This window comes from Euwallacea similis, chromosome 16, assembly GCF_039881205.1.
Source record: "Euwallacea similis isolate ESF13 chromosome 16, ESF131.1, whole genome shotgun sequence".
NCBI lineage: Eukaryota > Metazoa > Arthropoda > Insecta > Coleoptera > Curculionidae > Euwallacea > Euwallacea similis.
Genome location: NC_089624.1, coordinates 3344017 through 3362074, shown reverse-complemented (window position 1 = coordinate 3362074; position 18058 = coordinate 3344017). Strand labels below are relative to the sequence as shown.

Below are 18058 nucleotides of genomic sequence, written 5' to 3'. Positions count from 1 at the left end.
TGTGATTGTAAGACATTCAAGAAAATCAAAATGGCCAGCAAACTTTTGGTGATTGTAGCTCTTGTTACATTCTGTGTGGTAAATTTTGGCAATGCAGCACATAGCATTGATCAATGTGCCGATCCCTCTTTGGCGTAAGTTAAATGGATTAAAATTGGAATAAATTTTAATGTACTAAAAATATGTGTATTTTCAGTACCACATTGATTTGCTCTAAAGACATTAAAGAAAGTGGCAAATTCCTTAAAGTACTTGAAGAAGTTATTGATTGTCCTGAAAGTGGAGTTATTAACCACAAAATTACCTGTATCAAGGTACGTTAAAAAACCTTTTTTTTTTAAATTAAGTTTTTAATCATAAAATTTTACAATGTACGAGTATAGAAGCTGTATACATGTATGCGCTGTATAGCGACATTTGAACAGTCGCAATACCCAATCACGATTTATAATTTAGCAGTAACAAAATTTACAAAATGCGCGAAAAAATCTTGCAGGCATAACCGAGTTGATTACCCACCTGTAGAGTTTCAATAATTGTTGAGTAAAGAAAGAAATTGAAGCTTATTTTAGATATATTTGAACTGTCAAATTACCCTCCATACAGTGGCATATCATGAATCTTTGGGCAGTGACAAAATTTTCAAAGTGTGGAGGAAAACTTGTATATAGGTATAATGGATCTGATTATCTACATATAAAGTTCTATAAAAGGATAGCCTTTTAGTGTGGAAAGGTTACCTATTGCTGCTGGTATTAAAGTTAGAGACAAAATTATATATAAATGTTGTAGGGTAACGACTGAATCACTCAAAATTATTTTTGGAAATACATATTCGCCTTTTGTTACGGTGTCACCTTTTTATTTAACTTTTTTCTCTAATCCTAATACTAAAAGAGATATGGCACTTTTTTACACTAAAAAACCGTTTCATATATAGAAATAACGTAGAATTTTGTAGAAGCTTAATATAAGGATATTAATTATTTTTGAGCTTTAAAATTATCCACTACACACAGTGGCTCATGACAGAATTTAAGATAGTGAAACAATTTTAAAATTTTGGAGAAGAATATGTACCATGGATTTAATTATCTTTAAATTTATCTCCCTATAACACGCTTTCAAACTTGGCCGAGTTCAGATCTAAACCGCTTACTGGAGTACTAATATAGAGATATTTGAACGCTCTGATTATATAGTACACAAAGGCGCATTTTCTATAAAAATTGTATACTCTTTGTATCCTCTTATGTTTATATTTTTTAGGTTACCAACAAGCTGGGTGAAGATGGTGGAGATGCCGAAATTGTTAGCGGAGGTGTCGATTATTACAACGTGGAAATATCATTGATATCACAACGTTCTAAGGGGCTGGACTACCATATTGAAATTTACACTAATAATAAAACTAGCCTGAACTAACCTTAAGTCGCATCTAAGCAGTAATGTGAAAATTTAAATATAGGTTCATGTAAAAAATGTACTTTAAAATTTACATATGTTTTTCAATTAAAGATGAGTAGAAACTGCCTTAGTTAAAGGTTTATTCAGCCTTTGATGGTTTAAAAACAAATTCAAATTCATTCATACCTTCAATACCAACGTGTAAAGGCGTCAAAGGAAGCGATGTTTCCAAGAGAATGCTTGATTTGCCCTTTTCTCAAATCGTGTCATCCCTGCAAACATCCTGAAAGTTTTTTAGAATTGAGACTCTACAAAACAAACTGCAGATCTTCAAACCTCCAAGATATTTCACGTTTTATTGGTTTCGATTGAGGTCATTTTTGTTGCACAGAATTTTAGTTTGTTACAATGGAAAATTCAGTACATTCCAAGTTTATAGACAATAGTTTGAGGCATACATTCTGAGAATGTTATTCCGATTGAAGCTCTCTAGAGGAAGCTCTAATTGTTCAAAGCTTCAAAATATTTGATCTTTGATTTTGTCTCATTTGAAGCTATTTTCTTTATCACGAAATTTTTCTTGTTATAAAAATGTAAATTTCAACTTCTTTTCAAATTTATAAAGAATAGTTTGAGATAAATATTTTGATAGTTATTTTGTTAGCAACAAAATTTAGTTGATTGCAATGTGTAATTGAGAGGATATCAAACTTTTCACGTTTATAAATGTAGCATCGGGTTTGATACTAGTGTAGATATAGGATGGTGTTTATATCTTATAATGAAATCACAGATAGGAAAAGGACTATAAATATGCGTTTATTAATGTAAAGTGAACAAAAGAGAGTATAAAGTAACTTGTGAGTTTCGTGAGCGCGGACGCGACTTTTGAGTTACCAACGACAACCGAGCCCAGAAGAAAAGAGAGCTTGTACATGCCCCTGCAACATCTTAAATACTAAAACCCATGGTGATAAACCATGGAAGTATCCTGGTTAAGGTGCCATCTGCACCACCCGCCGCCTCAAACCATTACGTCTTAGTTGGGAATTGGAACTGCAACTATAGGGCCAACGGAATCTATTAAAGGCAATTCGAATGCCGACAAAGTGTATTACAGGCAGTTCCAATGCCTACCCGGTTTATTGCGGGGATTTCCAATGCCGACAAGGCATAGCATGGGAAATTCCCATGCCCCAACTAATTCCCACCAGGGTCGTACCCCAGGGGTATGACAATCTTAAAGATAATTCCTACTATCTAATATGTATCCAACTTAAAGGTAACACCTATCTACAAGAGTCTGAGGTAATCCTATCTACAAGGAACCTGATCCTACATAAATATCACATTTTAATTTCACATATGATGGTTCGCACAAGATAATACTTTTAGAGTAGTTTATTTACTGTGTATCAGTTGATCAAAGGAGCCGTTAACAGATTACCGAGAATTGGTCCAGTTTTGAACTTATTTAATTTTTGATACTCTAAAGGTTATTTAAACTCAGAGATACTCTTAAAAAGCCTTTTATATACATCTTTCTTGATCTGCTTATCATGGCAGAAGTCGTAGAGAAAACTAGGAGATGTGTAAGTGTATGCATTAAATAAACTAGTTGTATGCAAGATCCGTGGTTTCCCTATGACATCATAACAATTCTCTAGCTAGTAAATGTGGTCCGTAATATTCGATAAATGGCTCCACTCCGAATACCTTATCACCACTTATTATTAAATACCAATTTTCTATTGAAAATAGATGATTTAATGGGGTTAGGGAACCTCATAATATCCAATTTATTTTGCCTGAAAGAATGCACATTTTAAAGTGCTTTTCGAGTAGCTTAAAACATTTGTTAAATATTCATTTGATAAGAAAATAATATTTGATAAGGAAATCAATTAAACCGCTTTATAAATTTGGCAGACGCAAAAACAGTCAGGTACTATTCTCTTCTCATTGTGAAAAAATCAAGGAAAACATAATGAGTTGCAAACTTTTGGCACTTGTTGCTTTCTGTTTAATTTTTTTAAACGTAAGAGCTGCAGACCACAACTTGAGGCAATGTGCAGATACCTCTTTGGCGTAAGTTAGTCAATATTGAATTTGGAAGAATTTATTCTATGCATATTTCAGTAAATCTTTGATTTGCGAAGACGACATCAGAATAAGTGGCAAGTTTCTACACCAAATTACAGAAATTGTCGATTGCCCTAAGTACGGAGTCCAGTCCAACAAAATTTCTTGCATTATTGTAAGTTAATATTTTTTATTATTAAGGAAAATTTTAGAGATTCATAGTTAGATTATAGTTAAAGATTTATATTTATTTACACGCCCAAATGTCTATTTGGCCTTGGGTATTTAAATATACAGGGCATTATTGTTGAGGTTTCTTCGATAAACGAAAACCACGAAAACAATAATTTGGTTTACGAACGTGGACTGTATTAAATTTCACTTATATAAATAATGGTAAAGTATTGGTCTAAGTATGAAGTGGGAGTTTGCTTCGTTGGGAAGATTACGAACTACGTTTACGATCACATGTCTAGAGCGAGCACCGGTCGAAAGAAAAAGAGCACAAAATTACTGCGATCATCCCTTAAGTACTAAACCCGAGGAACTCCAACCAGGGGCGCACCAGTACCAGAAGCCCTTACGGGCAATGGTCGCGCCTAAGGTCATAAATCGCCGCCATCTGGCAAATACCTATACAAGTCGCTTTCATTGAAGTATGGCAAATCCGCCGAACTGCGGATCGCGGCAATAGTCCAATTAAGAAAGCTTCCTTTGACGAGTAGCGTATTTCCCAGCCATAAAGAGTCCTGCGATATGGCCTGATGGGTACGATGGTCTGGCGCCCAGATGGAATCCTTCAAATACGTATCGATGCACATGGGCGTAACTTAAGGGATGAAAGTACAAAACAAATTAACTAAGAAAACTACGCCAAGAAACAATAACCTAAAGTCCTTAACAATTATACATTGTAGAAGTTTTGGATGGAACAGTCCATATAACTAAAATGTCGAACATATGCGGCCAAAATCCTCGGACACGTCGATTTTTATTTTCTCTTGTGGTTTTTTTGATGGTAAATTCATGTATACAGGGTAGTCCAAAAGTCAGGTACGACTACCAACTTTGTTTTTTCAAGTGGAAACGCCTATTTTTTATTTCATTTTTGAATTTTACGCCAAATTCTAAATATGTTTCATGTACCATGCTCTATACCTAAACGCAACAGGTCTCGAGAAATTTACGATTGAACATACCAAAAACTAAAACTTTTGATTTTTCTTAAAATTTTTTTGGTTCTAAAAAGCACCAAAGAAATTTAGTTATATGGATTGTTCCATCCAAAACTTCCACACTGTATAATTAACCGTACAGCACCGAACACAATTTTGTTCGATATCCTTAAATAATTCGGGGAAGAGAATGAAATATAAAGTATGACGTCTAACTTATATTCAGAGAATCCTTAACGTATGAAAATTTAATTTATTTAGTTTTTGATCCAGAATGTAGAGGGCGCTGTTAGCTATCTTTTCTCGTAGTTAAAAAAAATCATAACTTTTTTTTAATAATTAGCTCGGCCCTTATTAACTCTACATAAAAAAAGTTGTATCTTAAAATTGTCGCTCTGAAAAATCGGTTAGCAGATATTTACATTTATAAATTTCATTATCTTAAAGGTGATGGCTAATTTAATTGGAGGGATTGAGACAAAATCATTTAAGTTGAAGTTAATATTTTTATTGGTTGGAAATATGCAATTTAGCTCACCTACACCTTGTAACATTTAGGTACTTCCAGGCCTACTGGAGGTAGATAAATTCGTTCGTTTATTCCATAAAAACCAATGCCATGCGAGAGATAATTGTTCGAAAAGCTCGAATTTTGATTTCCCTTTCTTAGGTTTGCGTGTTTATTCGTAAAGGGCAAAAATGTAGATACACTGTAAATTCGCCAATGATTTTTATAACTTATACATAGTTGTTTTCATCAAGCAATTTTTAAGTATGCTTAAAGATAAGGTAGGTACTCTTAAGCCAAATATTTCAGTGTTATTTTTCAATTAAGAGTTAATTAACTAAATATACTTAAATGATGTTTCAAGTAAATTAAAAAATAAAATATATAAAAATAAAATTAATAAAAGTCTCTTCATAAAAAAATAGATTTGTTGTTTATTCCGCAAAACTTAGAGGCGTGCAGAGTCACTTTGATACCTATTTTGGCGATTTTGAAATTATCTCTAAAATGATAGTGTCTGCAAGTGTATTTTCAATATTCTAAAATCTCGGTTCAGGATCCGATGAATCGATCGAATATGAGCTAATTTTCTAATTTTAGTTTTGATGAATTTCCGAACATAATACATATATTTCATTTTCCTAGGTGACCAACCAGTTAGGTGAAAATGGTGGCGAGGTGACAATTACAGACGGAGGTATCAACTATTACAATGTGGAAATCGCCTTGAAGTCCCAAGTGTCTAAGGGGCTGAATTATCACGTCGAAGTTTACACTGACCCGTAATTGTTACATTTAATAAATGTGATGTGAATAATTTTCATTAGATAATATTTTTGTTGTCTCTAGATATTTCATAAGTAGGACCTATTGGAACTGTCCAGACAAGTTAAATTGATGTCAAAAACTGATCAGGGAGTGACTGATTAGCTGAACGACTTGAAAAAGACGTCAAAATTACCTCTTAATATTATATGATGATGTAATTAATGAAACATTACCGATACGTTAGAACGAAACGTTAATTAACGGCTGAGTGTGTCCTCTTCAATTACATTTTCTAATTTTTTAAATTCTGATTTGTCAACAGGCAATTCGGTTTTCAAATTTAGTTCACCTGTTGAATAATAAACCAACATAGTCGACAGATTTTAAAATATGTATAGGCTGGGCAAATTACAATGAGGTTTGAGGTGGCTATGTGCAAAACCTTCTCATTTTCAATTTATCAAATTTGCATCCACGGTCACCTATTTTTTTAAGTTTATTGCGATAGGTAAGATGTGCCACCGCCAGATTTTACAGTTCCGGTTTATTAGTTTCTTAACGAAAATTTTTGAATTCGATAAATAGGTCGTCGCATATCTATTGAGTGGCCACCTAGATCGCCTAATCTGACACCCCTGGATTTTTTTGTGGAGACATTTAAAATCGAAAATTTATGCCACCCTACTGACGATGTATAATTGAAAAATATATTTTCCCCGAAATTCTTGACATTGTTCTTCTAAATGTCGAACAAGTATTTTATTACTGCTTGGAAATGGAATGTGGACATTTTAAACAATTATCACTATTATCAATAACAGGGCAATAAATTAAGAGTTCACAATTTAATAAATAGTTAAAATGTTGATTTTGTCCCTTTCTAATATGGGGACGATTTATATACTGCTATTTTTCTCATGTAATTAATCTGAAACCGACAGTCTTGATTCCAATACAAACTTTCATTACTTTATAAACTTTCCGTTCCGTTGCTCCATGAATGAAAACCGAGCGCAAACTGCCTGTTACGAATTTATTCGAACTCCAACGCTCTTTCAGACAAAACTCCTATTCATTCCTCAACTTCATACTGAAAGTTTTAGAACAATACAACATATAGGCAATTTTTCTCAATCTGTGTCGTCGGTAGACCCATTTATCCATTGGCCGCAATCCATTGTAAGTTATGGGGAAGTGATTTCATAAGAGGGTGGGTGTAGTAACATACGCAACGACGCCGCCGTCGTGGGGCGCCCCAAAGGACAATACTCTAAACTCTAACTGGCTCTATTCGCGCCTCTCCTTCGACCGATAGAGAGCTCCGCTGAAAGTGTGTAAAACCGGCGCGAACATCGAGAATGTGCCCAATTTAGAATTTTCTATCTGGGATTTGTTGTTACAGGTAAGCTGGTGAGATGATGAAAAAAATAATTTTAAGTAATCGGAATTGCTACTTTAAGTTCCCGTGTGTATAATAAATAGAAGAATAAGTTTTTATAATTTCGAAAGTGTAAAACCTTTCTTTTACAAACTTTTTTGCTGTTTCACGTAAAAATTACAAATTTGGGCCAATTGTACAATACAACTTTAGGAATTTTTGTGGATAATTTTGAAGGCTCTGTTGCTTCCGGTTTAACCGGAAGTGACCCTAGCTTTTGATTTTTAAATTAAACACCCTGTATTGTTGGATATTCTTAGATTCAGCAAATTTTATCTAAAATAGAGTCATTTGGGATCTTTCAAAATTAGAATTAAGTGCTTTATATTTAATTTAAAAATAAAGAATTATGAAGCTGTTGGTTTTCATCAATAATTTTTTTGGGGTTTTCATAATGGGAAAAATACTAAATATGATTTTTTTTGTTGTTTAATATATATAGTTACTTTCATCCAAATTTTAAAAATGTAATTTTTTCACAAATTCTCGGTGTTATTGACTCGTTGAAATTCTGATGAACAGTTAGACATATTTTGGCACCAAAAGTTTTAAAATTCAGTAAAAAATAAATGCAGCAGAGTACAAAATTACATAATTCTTAAATTAAATTAAAAACTTAATATCACTAAAAATTTCCAAAAATAACCCTATCGTAGGTAAAATGATCTGCTGAATCCAAAAATGTCAAAAAATACAGGATGACCTATTTAAAAATCAAAGTTAGAGTCACTTCCGGGCAAACGGGGAATTACATAACATTCAAAGCTATCCAAAAAATTTCCTGGGATCTTGTGCAACTCGTCTAAATTAAAAATTTTTATACGAAATAAAAAAAGTGATCACTTTTAGTATTATAGTATAAAAAAAGAATATCTTATAAACATATCTGTGCAATTGACTATGGTTACACAATTATAAATATTCCAGTATAAGATTTTTTTTTATGTAGGTAACAGGTGGTGATTTCAATATTTTTGTGTATATACATGTAAGTAAATTTATTTTTATTACGCATGCATCATAATCAATGATTATAGTATGTTGCAGCGTGCATAAATCGGTTTTTATGATACATGTACGGTTTCTAGGGAAACAATTTTTTGTTCCGGCATGTCTAAACACTTTGATAAATTCATAACACTTCTCGACGTCTAAAAGTGTCGGTTAGTTTTAATATTGATGTACTTGTAACAAAAATATTATATAATACCCGTGGTAAAGCCTTTTAAAGCCTTTGCGCCTTACAAAACACTCTGCTGGCCGTCATGTTTTGCAATACACCATGGGTACTATAAATTCCTTGTTATACATTTATAAAATATTAATAACCGTCAGTTGCTGTTACCCTTTATTCAACTTTATCTAGTTCTAATCATTTTGAATCTTCGTTAATTGTATTTAAACTATAAAATGCCATGAATATAAAAGGCTCTATTTTAACTTTTCTGGGTATAATAACTCGGTATAAACGTATAAAAAACTCATAATCAGATTATTTTAAATATCAAAAGAATCCGAATGAGCAGAAAGACTTCTGAACTGCTGTTTCCGAACATTTCGGAAAAATAAAATTTAAATTGAAATTCTGGAGCAGTTTGTTTAGATAAGCACACACATTACTCTGACAAAAAACTTGAGTTGGGAACAAGAACGTTATGTTGACCTTCGAAGACCTTAAATGCCAACTCCAGCACCCCCATATCAAGCACGTGGGGCTCTAATTCTAATCTTAGCCATTTAATTAAAAATTAAACTTTCCAAATGGCAGAGTTGCAGTCAATACGTCATTTACTTAAGCCTGCGTGTCATACCGCATTAAATTGAGAACAGCCACTGTTTTCAACCGATTTCAGACACTTATTGTGCTCTTCAAACCGATTCCTTAACTTCTGACAACTTAAATCGTTCCTTCAGGGCTGTCTCATCATAAAGCAATTCGCACTTTATACCAAGCTAATTGGCACCCTTTCAACAATGAGGAACTCACGAGGGCCCTTCTTAGTTTTAATTAAATTTTTTGAGGCTCGTTTAATAAACCTCAAAGTTCTGGAGTCTTAAGGTGTAAAAGGAGCTTTGAATAAATGGAAAGTGTCATTACGGGCGGTAATAGTAATGTTGAATTATGCATCAAAGGTTCTAATTTGGGGTCTCTCGATTACAAATGTGTGCAATGGCAAATGTAATTTTAAGCCTTATATGTGGTCTGTTTGTCACATGTAGGGAGAATATGTGATAAATTACATATTATTTGTAAATAAATATTATGGGCTGATTACATTGTACATACCTGGGCAATGTAGAGAGATCTTTTCTCATTAAAACATATTAAAAACTTGTGTAGGTAATTATTTTCTCTTACTTTTTCTCTTCTATAAAGCAACAATTTCTCTGTTCAACAATGTACTAGAATTGCCTCTCCAGCTTGATACAGCTGGCTTTAGGGCCATATAAAATACACTCACTCCCGCTTCCCCAAGCAAAATGATATGCTATTAGATTTGCATAACATTTCGGGAACGTTTTTTATTTGAAAAAATTCAAGAGTATGATTTCCGTGAAGTATTGAAAATTAGGCAATTTAGAAATTAGAGGTGGAATAATTTTGAGTTCATGAAATGCGAGTACAAACCAGTGTTCTCAATTTTTTATTTATAAATTTAATTTAAGTTTATGTAAAGAAAAGACAATATTTTAAACTTTTTATTTCCTGCCTAGAAAATTAAATGTCCCACACAAACGTTTTGGATTTTTCTACTTTGTTGTATTTTCCTACTAAAGCTCTAACTTTAGTTTGTAAAATTGCCGGAAGCTGTGGCTTTACCTTCCACTTGCACTCCGTCGAAGATAGATAACTACTTATACTCGTATTTAAGCAATCAAGGGATTAAGCCCCAAAGTAAACTTATATTTAGGGTATGTAAGAAGTTACTTCAGTAACAATAAACACGTGCGGATTAACCCTTTTGGCTGAGTTTGAAGTTAGGCGTACGCGGAGGAGAGGCGGCTTCTTTCTTAACTTTAATGCCTTTTTTATACCATTATCCACCTATAAACGGCAGCGCCCAGCAAAATCAGCTTTGTATTTCACCACAATTCCAGTGGGCACTTCAACATTAAATCCACGCTTTGAGAATCCACCATTGCTGAGCGTCTAAAGGCGAGTTCTCATTAGGCAATTTAATTTGTCAATATCATTAAATCTATGTTATTGAATATTAAATTGAATGTAAAATTCATTCACGTGATTCGAGAATATTGAATATACAGTAAAATAATTAGTATTAAAAATGACTGCAAAGAAATGTGTGCCTGTTGGCTTTCGTATTATGCGTAAATATTTAAAAAACTTAATCAGGAACAGGAAAAACAGAAAACCTTGGGCCAGACCATGAATCATAATACAGAGATGTGAAGTGCTTTAGTAAAGCTGTAAGTGGAATTAGCAATGGTGACTTAGATGCCTATAAAACTATTGAAGAATGAGTGAAGACTGGCTTGAAGAACTTTTGTAGAGATGTCGCCCTTTATCCAAAAAAAACTTTATTGAGAGGTACTTTTCCAGTAAGATTAAAATTACAAATTTTTTTACAAGAATACTTTTAAGCTCAAAAATGCACACGCGGATCTTTCAATGGTACTGAACGCTTGTTCACACGGTCAAGCTGTGTTCAATTTCATTTATGAATTCAATAGGTCAACGAAAAATAGAAAAACCTTTCTTTTTTATCGAAACGCAATATTATTGACCAAAATTATCGAACGTATATTCACATTAATCTGCTGTATTTCAACAGCATAGATTCAATGATATTGATCAATGAAATTGATTAATGAAGACCCGTCCTAAAGGAGGAGCAAACACGATCTAATGGAACTTTTGGGAATTCATTTTCCGTACTGAAAGTTTTTTTGGAATGTCAGACTAACTAGGATTGTCCTTAACGAGTAAAATGCTTACTCAACTCGAATTGGATTGCGTTTCCTTAAATCTCTACTAATTCGAACTGCACTTAAGTACTGAAAATTCAGAAGCTTTGGAGAAGGAATTCTTTACTATTCCAAGTGACCTAAAGGAGGATTCTTTACTCATTCGACTTAGCCTTTAATGGGAATGTTTAATTAGATTGAACTGATTTTAAAGGGGAAGTCTTACTAACATAAAATTATGTAACTAAAGAATAGAACTTACTTTAATGGCTGAAATGATGATTATGTGTTCGACTAACTAGAATTGATCTTGTCCCTGCAGTAGTCGCACATGTTTTATCTTTTTTTTAAATTAGTATCTCGGTTTGAGATCACGTAGGCAGAAAAAATAGATAAAACCAACTTTTTTATTTCATTGCGTCATTGTATGAAAGAGCCGACAATAACATTTTAATTTAAAGCGATTTAAATTTGCTAAATGAGCTAGTGAGGCCATATTTGCAAACACTTGAGAGCAGTAGCAATCAAATACCATACGCATTATACAGGGCGTCTCTAAAAGGTCTTTACAATGCTCTACCATAGGTAACTGAGATTAAAATAAAACGATTTAACCACATTTGCTTTAGTCCAAAAGTTGATAATAACCGAGCTACAGGGTGGCAAAGTTGAAATGTAAAATTAAATTTTTAGCCACAATTATTAAATGGTAAGAGGAAAACTCATGAAATTTTCTACAAGGGGGTTTTTCGGGATGAGGAATTCATATCTATAAACAAAATTTCGGTAAATCGCAGAGGGCCGCACGTATACGCATTAGGTACTTGTTTAGGTCCTTCAAACTTTTTTGTTTTTAACGGTAAACCAGTTTTGGATGAAAAAACGTATTTGCGCGATATTTTTGCTTAAAAAAGGTATACCTTAATCAAGTCGCTAACTGCAATCATTTTCGAGAGAAACACTTGTAAAGCAAATGGAAAGGAATGTAATTTTCTAAATTTTTATTTTGTAATATTAAAAATAACATTAAAAAATTACTTAAGTAACTGTTCAAAATGCCCACCATTTACACACACACAAAAATTAATGCGACGAATAAAATTAACCCCTGTTGCTCTGTTGCTGTGTTGCTGTGTGCCACCCTGTAGCTCGGTTATTATCAACTTTTGGACTAAGGCAAATGTGGTTAAATCGTTTTATTTTGATCTCAGCTACCTATGGTAGAGCGTTGTAAAGACCTTTTAGAGACACCCTGTATATGTTACCGTCAAAACTACAGTTTCCTAAGATGGTTAGTTCAGGTTAGTGCCGGAAATTCCCTAACTAAAAACATCCCTAATAGGAAGATAATCGACTCATAAATTGAGTTATTGTCAAGCATATTACCAAGAACGGCGATCTACAGAGGCGTACCATAAGGGCACATTACATAATATGTTTAATACTTACACAAAAATTCATGAGACACTTTTATGCATATTCCGAAAATTTCAAATAATCTATCAGTTAAAACCGTTATAAAGTGAATATTTACTTTTAACTAAGATTTTCAGTTAAATCTAGTTTTGACTAGGAAATTCTAGAATTATCCGAGGCTGATGGTAAATACTAGTAGTTTGTCCTAGTTAGATCGGGTTTTGACGGTAACATATACAATACCGTTAATTCCGTGAAATAATTGATTCAATGAAATTGAGACGGTCACTACACCAATTTACAAAATAAAATGCCGTGGGGTAAAGCAATATTACCGCATGGTGAGCAGTTTTTTTTCACGATTTAAAAATCTTGGAAAGACAACCAGTCTGTTCTGGCAGCTGGATAGTGTGGGATTCGCTGAAGCCCCTACCCACTAAAAATCCTCGGGTTTCCATTTGTAACCTTCGTCAACCCGGAACTGTCCCTGGGGGATAAAAGCATCGGTGTCGATGGAAGCTCCGGTGTTCTTTCGTTTTTTTCCGTTTCCTGTTCTGGTGGTTTACTTGTAAATTTTAATTTATTTTTATAGCCAAATTATTCTAGGACTTTGGGAATGTGCTTATTTAAATTGCATGGCAAGCATTATCAGGACTTTCGGCACTATATGGTGTAATAGTATACTGCTTACTGCACGGTTGACGATAAAGGCCGATTAGATACTTAATAAGAGTAAAACTACGTGAATATCGTAGGCAATCGATCAACTTCAGCCTGTCAACTGAATAAACTCTGAAAGTCTTCTGAATTTATATTGCTTTTTTACGTTTACTTTTTACTATTTATAGCTCTTTGTCTTAAAAACTAATCGATCGATTTTAAATCGCATTATGCCGTTAAATCTAGTTTTGATATACCTTTAGTTCGAAGTATTACTTGACCCGCGTTTAAGTTTTAAAAATTCGGCAATTTTGTCCAATCAGTGACGTAAGCAACATTTAGAAAAAAGAAACAAACGTGATAAGACAGTATTCTTTGTCCTATTTAACGCTGCTTTTGAATTAAAAAGAATTATAGTCTGTAAAAAAGTTAACAGGGAGATGGGACAATTGAGAACCGCGCGCTATAGGGCTAAATAGTCGAAGAAGTACACTGATATGGAAGCTTATACCCTAAGGCACAACAATGCTATCTGTGGTTTCCTTAAATTATGCTCCTCGTTTCTCCATTAAAAAAAAATAATTTGAGTATTTCCCCTTAAGCAATAATTTGGACCTTTGTGATATTGGATCTAATTTGTTTTTAAATGCCCTCTAGGGCTGCAGCTTTGGGGAAATCTTCGGATATCGCTCTTCATATTTTCCTAATTGGTTAATTCGTTTTTCACTAATTTAGTCTTTTAAAACCAACTTCGCCTTTCTGATTTGATTAATATCACCCGTTTCACGTTCGTATCCAGCAGCGTTTGTATGATGAGATTCTGTTTTGATTAAAGTAGTCAATTTGTGTTGGCGGTTTAATGAAGTTTGGTATTATGCGAGTAATACTTAGTTCTTTGTTGGGATTTATTTAGATACGTATTTGGTACTGTATATATCTTCCAACATCATGTGAAAGGCTGAAGCCGAGAACACGCGTTACTCTCAAGAAATTGCTGATTATAGGTTGATTGCACTGACTCTCTGCTCATACTCCTGTTATGACACGCAGCACTTCTCGGCTTAGGAGAAATCGACAGTTTAAAAATTAATTAACAAAGCAGTTATGAAATTAAGATGGAAAAGTTGCGTTCTCCAGGTCGCATTATTTATTACTAGTTAATAATTACAACCAGTACTAAATTCCCAGGGAAAATGTTTGAGTGTATTCTATATGCGTTTCGGTCGATTTCCACGTTAACAATTTCTTCTTCAGAGCTATTTAGCTACATTACTAGTCAAGTAATTTTAGAATTTAATGAAAGGTTCAGGGATCATTTATTTCCTACACAACCTCGGTCATTAGTGTAAATAAGAAATACGTAGGATATACATAGGACTAAATTTATCAATGGATTCTCCTTGATTATTATTGGCACGCAGAAGCTTTTGTGGTGGAAAGGAAATTTAATTTTGAAAATATTATCATTAAAAAATGAAGGAGAAATGCTAACGCAACAGAAAGATCTGTGCATTGAGTGATGTTGTAATTTCAGATCTCAGAAGATATTGTGAGCTCAGATACTCCAAAAGAAGACAGAGTGCAGAACTAACACCACGTTGCTAATCATTTTAGAACGAACATATGAAGTTCAACATTCAGAATGTGACTAACTCATAGATAATTGGAAACTGGTCGGAAAAATAGCTTTTTATTGTGAAAGTTTAACTTTGTTGTACAGTTTTTTTAGTAACAAAGTTCGGTTTCGCTTTCAGGATTATCTAATCAAATAATCTTGGAATTTCTATTATAAACTTTTCTCTACACTTGTGAATAAATAAAAGGACCGCAGATGTTATCTTCCGCATTAAAATAGAATTTTGTGTTCTATCAGAATTGGAAATCTTGAACTTTATTATTTTGGTGCAATGAAATGAACGGTGAGGACACGGAGAAATAAAATTGTTATCAATTTTTTTCAACTGAAGATATCTTTATGAAGTTCCTAATCATCAATCCACATGGGATTCCATAGTTGAGGCAACGTAAAATTTTTTCTCTCCATTGAATTTTAAATGAATATTCGAAATTATGATACACTCAATTGTTGGACATGGAAGTTAGCATTTTCCCAAACCTAATTAAAACCCACTTATTGTAATCAGATTAAAATATTTAGCTTCAAATGTAAATGTGAGCATATAGACAAAATAAATTACGAGCTTTTGTATTCATGGATAATAAAATTTTGTGGATTCTTGTTGAAGTTTGGTAATAAAAACATTTTTCCGTTGATTGACTGGCAAAATTAAACGTCCAGGAAAAATTCGGAATGCCAACGAAATTTCGAGGTCATGAGGAATTTCTATTTAAATCTCTCTTACTATATCTCTCTTATTTATTATCATCCCTCAATATATGTATTATTTCCGTATATGGCAGAATTCCATAATACTTAGTTGAGATTTTACGTTATCTAGGATAGGAAGATTTACGTAAGAACTAATAAGAGAAGTAAGAAGGTTTTTACCTCTTCACCCACGATGATTAATTTTCTTAGGAAAATTACTAAGTAATCCCATTATTACTTTCCTGACAAGGCTCCATTTGTCTTTTAGCGATCTACGAGGATATAAAATGAAATGGAATTGATTTTTTCATACTTGCGTGCGGAAATGTATCTTCCGCTGTGAGTGTAGCAAAGTGGTCCCCGTCCATCTGAATCAGTGAGGAAACTAAAAAGTCCTTTTGGTCAGTTTGTTAATCCCAGCCGTTATTTTTTTATATATTTTGGATCAATTTAACGTAAATTGGCACATGAAGCAAATATGTTGTATTATTTAATACATGCGAGAAGTGGTTGTTTTTATTTACGTGCGGCAAAGAGCCCGTTCAAACACGCATTGCACTGGAAAGTTGTACATTCTCGCCCTAGTGGGAGAAAGATGATCAGGTACTATTGTACAGACGTTACTATATAAAGTGACATAATTACGTTAAAATGACTGGGATATCTGTTCACTAAACAGAGAATCTGAAGTGACAATGTGCTCGTAAAAGCATTTTGTTCTTAATTCTTGAGGAAAGCGCCGTTCTCGCACTTGACTGCTTGCCCGAACTGTGTCTGAACTTTTTGAAATCAGCAAACCTTATCTACTATAGCAATAGCATACAGGATTTTCTATTACAAAAATCAAAGTTTTATATCGTAGCTCTTTTTCTCTAGATTGGATAATGGATAGTTCAACAGTATTTAGAGATTTTACATCTACTACGATAATACAAGGCTGTTTTGAATTGAAATGCAGGAATTTTAGATAAGAGGGTTTTTGCGTCTAACTGAAAACACCCTATACATACTATTTATTCAATTAAGAACTGAATACAAGTAGAAGTGAGTTTAGAAGATTGTTTAAATATTTATTTTAGCAGTTCAGGTCGTCGAGTTAGTGTAAACTTCAGCATGAAAATCAATTCCTTTGGACCGTTGGGATTTAAGTTGTATTTCCATTCTGGTGGAATGGATCCCCCTGATAATATGAATAATAATTTAACAGGTACACATACATATTTACAGGAATGCGATAAAGAGAAATAAAAGCTAATTATCACCCGAATTTCTGCATCACGGGCAAAGAAGCCAACACGTCGGTTTCCATCGTCCTTGCTCAAACATGATACTAAGAGTACTCCATACATTATTTGTATTATTTTTGTCGCGATCTACATTTATTTATTTTGATTAACTAATTTATCAAGTACCTATAGGGCAAATTGGATTCAAATTACTCAAAAGCATTTCATGACACATTATTAAATTACTCATGGTTTATTTGAGCAGCTCCGTTTACGAACAATATCCCTCTTCAGCCTCTAGAAATATGGAGAGTAAAACAGGCTCCTAAATTGATTTGCAACATAATTTTTAGTTCACTATAGAAGGGATATAAAAACGAATAGAGGCCAGTATTATACAGATAAAGAATTGCTTTTCTCTTCTTTCTGTCTCGCAATGATTAATCCCTTTCGGAATTTATTTTTATTTATGTGGCCAGTGGAATAGAATCCTGTTTATCAAAAACCAGGAATTGTAAGCGTTCTATAGTCCTAAATGTACTTATGTTAATGGGACAAAATGCACACTGAATTTCAATTCAACTTCATAAAAAGTTCTATCACCATCGATGTCGGTAGAAATGGAATTTCTTTTCAAACTTAAACAATGCAATATTATTATTTTTTCTTCTTTGTCTTCACCTTTTTTTAGGTTGTCTTCGTTTTTTGAAATTTTTGTTTTCTTAAAGATTTTAGTTGAAGTTTTTCAGATTACAGCTTTTCAAAACATACCAAAATAGACGAAATCAATCAAATAGTGCGTAGAAGTAAAATAGGGGGGTCGAAACCTTACGATTAGCTTTTAGCTTTTAGCGGCCATTTTTGCTTCCCACTCAACTATTTTCCAATCTACATTTTTCCTCCATGTGAGTCCCTTCTCTCTCAACAGAATCGTCAGTCCTCTTTAGAAGATTATCTTATCCGTTCTGGTGGTCTAATCTATGGAACAGATTTGACCTATCCCATCACTTGGGATGAAGGGCTCCAGATTGGTTATCGACCTTTGCATTACCGAATGGTTATTTTACGTCAAAGAAGAGCAACAGTATTAATTCTCTGAAGTGTTCTATAACGGGAAAAACC

At 33.4% G+C, this 18058-nt stretch overlaps 3 protein-coding genes across 3 annotated transcripts in view; all 3 read left to right on the top strand.

Annotated features, from left to right (window-relative positions):
- LOC136414117 (uncharacterized) lies at window positions 1-1517 on the top strand. Its single transcript, XM_066397944.1, has 3 exons — window positions 1-134; window positions 197-314; window positions 1270-1517. Exons 1-3 carry the CDS (start codon window positions 31-33, stop codon window positions 1423-1425), a joined length of 378 nt encoding a protein of 125 aa, XP_066254041.1. The 5' UTR covers window positions 1-30; the 3' UTR covers window positions 1426-1517.
- Window positions 1518-3318: 1801 nt separating this feature from the next.
- Window positions 3319-5991, top strand: LOC136414067 (uncharacterized). Its single transcript, XM_066397861.1, has 3 exons — window positions 3319-3495; window positions 3547-3664; window positions 5818-5991. The coding sequence occupies exons 1-3, from the start codon at window positions 3395-3397 to the stop codon at window positions 5956-5958; spliced, it is 360 nt and encodes a 119-aa protein (XP_066253958.1). The 5' UTR covers window positions 3319-3394; the 3' UTR covers window positions 5959-5991.
- A 956-nt stretch (window positions 5992-6947) lies between these two features.
- Window positions 6948-18058, top strand: part of LOC136414200 (cholecystokinin receptor type A-like) — a 99496-nt gene continuing 88385 nt past the window's right edge. The window contains exon 1 of the mRNA XM_066398080.1: window positions 6948-7342. The gene's annotated coding sequence lies outside the window, so the exon portion shown is untranslated. The remainder of the gene's footprint in view (window positions 7343-18058) is intronic.